A 4,828-nucleotide genomic window follows, 5' to 3' on the forward strand; every position below is an offset into this window, starting at 1 on the left:
AAAAGAATTTTAAAAAATTAAATTAAAAATCACCAAAAGAGAAAAGGGAAAGGTTTATTGGTTTATTTTTGTGTTCCATAAACTAGGAGAAACTGCGTCACTCGATTCAGTAAAATCGTTCTGGAATCCGATTCCAAAAATCCTGACAGGAACTCAGGTTTTAATAAATCATTGAGAATAAGAAACGCAGTAGGTTCTTGTCCTTCCAGAGATGCCAACACACCCCCGCCCCGCAACCATTGCCCTCACAATCCCCCTCGCTGTCCGGCTTGCGCGTCAGACTACATTTCCCATAATCCTTTAGAGCCGATAAGGCGGTACTATGTTCTAAACTACAATTCCCACCATCCTTGGATCCCACCATCTTGTCTCATTTTCTGCGGTCGCTCCCCGTTTCCCATCTTCCCTTTCGGCTCCTACGCGCTGAGGAGCAAGGTCGTGAAGAGAGGAGGACGTCGGGGTTGCTGCCATTTGTACCGTCTCAGGCTCTGCGCTTTTCGCAGAACCTCCAACGGCGCTATGTTGGGACAGAGCGTCCGGAGGTTCACAACCTCTGTGGTCCGTAGGAGCCACTATGAGGAGGGCCCAGGGAAGGTTAGTGTGTAAGGGGCCCAGCTTCGTTGGGGGAGGGGGTACCTGGCTGCGACTAGCCGAACCCCAAGGCCTCCTGTGGACTGTGGAAAGGGAGGCGGGAACTGAAAATGTGAGCTGGGTTGTCGAGTAGCATTCCACTTTCCCCTGGAACCAGGCCAAAGCACAGGACTCTCGCTGCGCTCCGTCACGGTGGAAAAGAATGAGTAGGAAGAGCCGTAGACCCTGCCTCGCCCTGGTGCTCTCCTCTGGGCCCTCCAGGAGCTGGAGGGTCCTTGAGGCCAGGGCTGCAGGTACTTGTGTGGCTTAAAGCTGAGCTAGAGGTCACCGGACTCGTAGTGAAGGTCATTGGAAACAATGAGGATGTGCGGCCTAGAGCTGTGGGTCCAGTCTTACCTAAGCACTTGACTAAATTAGAAGTATTAAACCTCTTTAGTTCAGGTTGGGTTGAGCTTCAGGTGTAAATAGATTAAATCGAGTAATTAGAAGTAAATACTCCAGTGATCGAGGCCTAGTAGTAAAGGGCTGGGAAAACGTGTACAAGGCAGGGGCTTCTTGGTTGTGAAAAAGTCAAAACTTCATGATGCAGTTAACATGGCCTGTGCCTTTACCACGTGGCTAGTTTCTAGCAAATAGGAAGCTAGAACAATGCATTCTATTTATAAAATAACTCCCTTGAAGAAAAGGATTTTTCGATTTTCTAAAATAAAACTTAGCACTGTGTTACACCTAACCTACTAAGACCACAGCTTGGTGCTCAGTAAAGCCAGTTGTTTTTTACCGTATAGTGTTAAGTGTGATGAAGATCATGGGATGTAGAATATAGTAATGTTTAAAAAGATTGGGGGCGCCTGGATGGCTCAGTGGTTTAAAGCCTCTGCCTTCAGCTCAGGTCATGATCCCAGGGTCCTGGCTTCCAGCCCCGCATCGGGCTCTCTGCTCAGCAGGGAGCCTGCTTCCTCCTCTCTCTCTGCCTGCCTCTCTGCCTACTTGTGATCTCTGTCAAATATATGAATAAAATCTGTAAAAAAAAAAAAAAAAAAAAAGATGGCATGATATAAGGCATACATAACCTGATTACATTTAAAAAAAAAAAATCTAGCATCAGATGATTTGAAGTTCTATTTTTGTTGCTTGCTCCCTTTCCCCAACAGAATTTGCCATTTTCAGTGGAAAACAAGTGGCGATTACTAGTTATGATGACTTTGTACTTTGGATCTGGATTTGCTGCACCTTTTTTAATAGTAAGACATCAACTGCTTAAGAAGTAAGGATGTTTTAATTGATCCATCAAACAGGTAATTAATGGATTTCTAATCATCCCAAAGCAATGTTTTCCCTTATATTTGTTTCTTACTCCCCTCCCCACAACCCCAATCTCACACACAGTGTAGGGCTGATTGACGTGACATCGGTGGAGACGGGTTGATAAACCTATAAATAAACAGATGTTTCTTTCTCTCAAAACCAGTTTTTTATTGGATACTACTGTTTGTCAGGCAGGCTTTATATTAATAATCTCATTTTGTTACCTATCAAGCCTGTGAGGTGGATGGCTTAACCCAATCTCAGACATGAAGATGTTAAGTTGCCCAATACCTCATAGCTAGCAATGGTGGACCAGGATTTTTACCATCTTGTTCCAGAGTTCACACTTCTAACCACCTAAAGTTCTGGTTAGATGATCTTGAGGGCAATATATGCCGAAACCAGTCTTGTGTGTTGGAAAGTTAGTGGTTACTTTGTGTGAGAGGAAAAGATTTATTTCTTTTATTATTGATTGTAATCAGAATTTTCCTCAAAGCGACATTATGGGCAGCTCTGTGCGCTGATTAAGATAAATTCCAAAAAATATCTTTGAGAAGAAAAGACTTCATTTGTCTTCATTTGTAAGGAAATTGATTTACCCAAGCGATCTACAATAGAAAGACTTTGGTGCATGTGATGAAGCAAATCAGTATGAATAAAGTCATGATACTGTAAACGCTTTCTGATGTACCAGTCATGAACTGATAAACAATACGTTAATGAAACTCATTTCTTTTTAATGACTGACATTTTAATGCAAATAACTTTTTGTCTTTATTTGCAGATGTGGAAAGGAACATTTTAAGAGGTGCAGTCTCTTTGAAAAATGGATCAAACTCTTGAATTCAACATACTCAATATGTTTGTAAATAAACTTATAGCATGAATCCTTAATGCCTCGTCTCTGAAACATGGAATATAATAATTGTGCTTACTTTTTTATTTGAGAAATAGTCCAGGATTAGTTTCGTCAAAATATGTGTGTTATTTAGCCTCTTTCTTGTTTTTAGATTTTAAGGGTTTAATTTTTGATTACTAGGTCTGGACCTTGTTGGTAATTTTTTTAATTAAAAAAGGAAGAAGTGCACTTTTAGTTTTCCTTACTTTAAAGCAGTAAAATTGGTTTTCATCATGAGGAAAACCAGTAGTGTATACACAGTGAAATCCAAGAGGTTATTTTTGTACTTCAGAACTGTGATCTAAAACAAAAATTTGGCCTTGATAAGTTTGCTGTTGACCAATACTGGTTTTGTTTAGACTAAAATAAAAGAACATATGAAATGAAATGTAACAGCATTTAAGATGGAATATGGAAATATTCCTTTATTCTGGAATTTTAGTGGGATTGGACTAAAAGATGGCTCTGATTAGTAGTTGAATCAGTGAATCAAATTTATATTATGGATAGTGAAATGCTGCTAGCCACATAAAATGTAATGACTTCGTTCCTAGGGCTTTGAATTGGGGCAGAGAAAAGATAGTGGCTGAATGTTTTAGTCCTAGTTGGGTCATTTTTGGAATACCACTCTGGTATTAGAAGAATGCTGTAAATTAGAGGTTGTAAACTGGTGGTGCGTTTGAGTACTGGCCTTTTTGTGATTAGGTGTGCTGTACTTTTTAAACCAATATTTTAAAAACTAGAATGGTTACAAGAAAGTATGGATTCTTGAAAAATTGCTGTGGGTGGTTCTATATCCTTTCATAGAACAAAGCCACTGCCTAAATTAGTCCTCACCATAAGGTTAGATGTCCTGTATAACCTTAATGTTAAACTGTTGATTTGCTGGAACCTTAAAGAACTTTCTTCCTCTAAGTTTATGTGACAGGGCCTATCTTGACACTCTTCAATAACCATGCAATAACTGCTTAAGTATGGATATATAATTAAATCTTTATGACTGGGCAGCTTATTCCCTGTACTTGCATTTCATTGTTTTTTGTTTTGTTGTTTTGTTTTGTTGTTTATCCATTGATGAATTAGATATTATCCTGTGTTTATGCAAATTAAGGCTTTCTGCCTTCGGGAAGGTGAAAACAGGAGTTCAGTGTTCATAAAATGATTTCAAATCCTTGGTTCAAATCTCTGCTATAAATTATAAACTTAACTCTCTTCATTTTTTTTGGAGGAAATGGGAATAGAACCTTGTGTATTGTTTTCAGATTCAGTAAGCTAAAAACATTTTGGCTCCTGGCAAGTCTTAAATGATTTTTTTTCTGAAATAAAATACATCACAAATGACATGTTACCGTTAGCAGCAAGGTCTAGGTAGAAAATAACTGATTTATTAAATTTGTCTTCCTCGGTTAAGTATTTGAGGATTTTATATGAATGAGGAGAAAAAACCCTTTCCTCTCCTGGGAGAGGAGCACAGATTGCCCCATCATAAAAAGGTTTCAGCTAGCTGGGTCTTAGTGCATGAGTACATTGAGTGGCAGAGGCAGAAACTGTTCAGTTTCTGTATTTGGGTTCTCCAGATTAACCACCAACCAGATAAGTATATAGACAAGATTTGTTTTAAGGAATTAGCTCATGTGATTGTGGAGGTGAGACAGGTACAAAATGTGATGGGGGTAGTGCTGAAGGCTGGAGAGCCAGGGAAGAATTGCTGTTCCATTCTCTGCCAAAGCTGTCTTGTTAGCAGAATTTCCTCTCGGGCACCTGGCTGGCTCAGTACTGTGTGAATGCAACTCTTGATTTTAGGATTATAAATTTGAGCCCATGTTGGGTGTAGAGATTACTTAAAAAGGAAATCTTTAAAAGAAAAAAAAAAGTCCTCTTCCAGGGAAGTTAGTCTTTTTCTGTTAAGGTCTTCAGCTGATTGCATGAGGGTAACCCACCTTATAGAGAATAATAAGCTTTACTGAAACTCCTTCAGTTTAAATGTTATCTCTCAAAAAAACCCTTACAGAAATACACAGGAAAAGGTTT

The 4,828-nt window shown here is 39.3% G+C and overlaps 1 protein-coding gene and 1 non-coding gene across 2 annotated transcripts; both read left to right on the top strand.

The window, feature by feature from the left end:
* The first annotated feature begins 392 nt into the window (after positions 1 to 392).
* Positions 393 to 2,786, top strand: LOC132028787 (cytochrome c oxidase subunit 7C, mitochondrial). Its single transcript, XM_059418198.1, has 3 exons — positions 393 to 594; positions 1,746 to 1,889; positions 2,684 to 2,786. The coding sequence occupies exons 1-2, from the start codon at positions 520 to 522 to the stop codon at positions 1,860 to 1,862; spliced, it is 192 nt and encodes a 63-aa protein (XP_059274181.1). The 5' UTR covers positions 393 to 519; the 3' UTR covers positions 1,863 to 1,889; positions 2,684 to 2,786.
* LOC132029017 (small nucleolar RNA Z39) lies at positions 2,527 to 2,589 on the top strand. The gene has a single exon (XR_009407655.1). It is a non-coding gene; the product is annotated as a small nucleolar RNA Z39 (small nucleolar RNA).
* Positions 2,787 to 4,828: the final 2,042 nt, after the last annotated feature.

The sequence above is a fragment of the Mustela nigripes genome, chromosome 12 (genome assembly GCF_022355385.1).
Source record: "Mustela nigripes isolate SB6536 chromosome 12, MUSNIG.SB6536, whole genome shotgun sequence".
Classification (NCBI taxonomy): Eukaryota; Metazoa; Chordata; class Mammalia; order Carnivora; family Mustelidae; genus Mustela; species Mustela nigripes.

Coding starts and splice junctions, on each gene's coding strand:
- LOC132028787 (XM_059418198.1), top strand. CDS start 520: ATGTTGGGACAGAGCGTCCGGAGGTTCACAACCTCTGTGGTCCGTAGG. Junction 595..1,745: donor ATGAGGAGGGCCCAGGGAAG/GTTAGTGTGTAA, acceptor TTTCCCCAACAG/AATTTGCCATTTTCAGTGGA.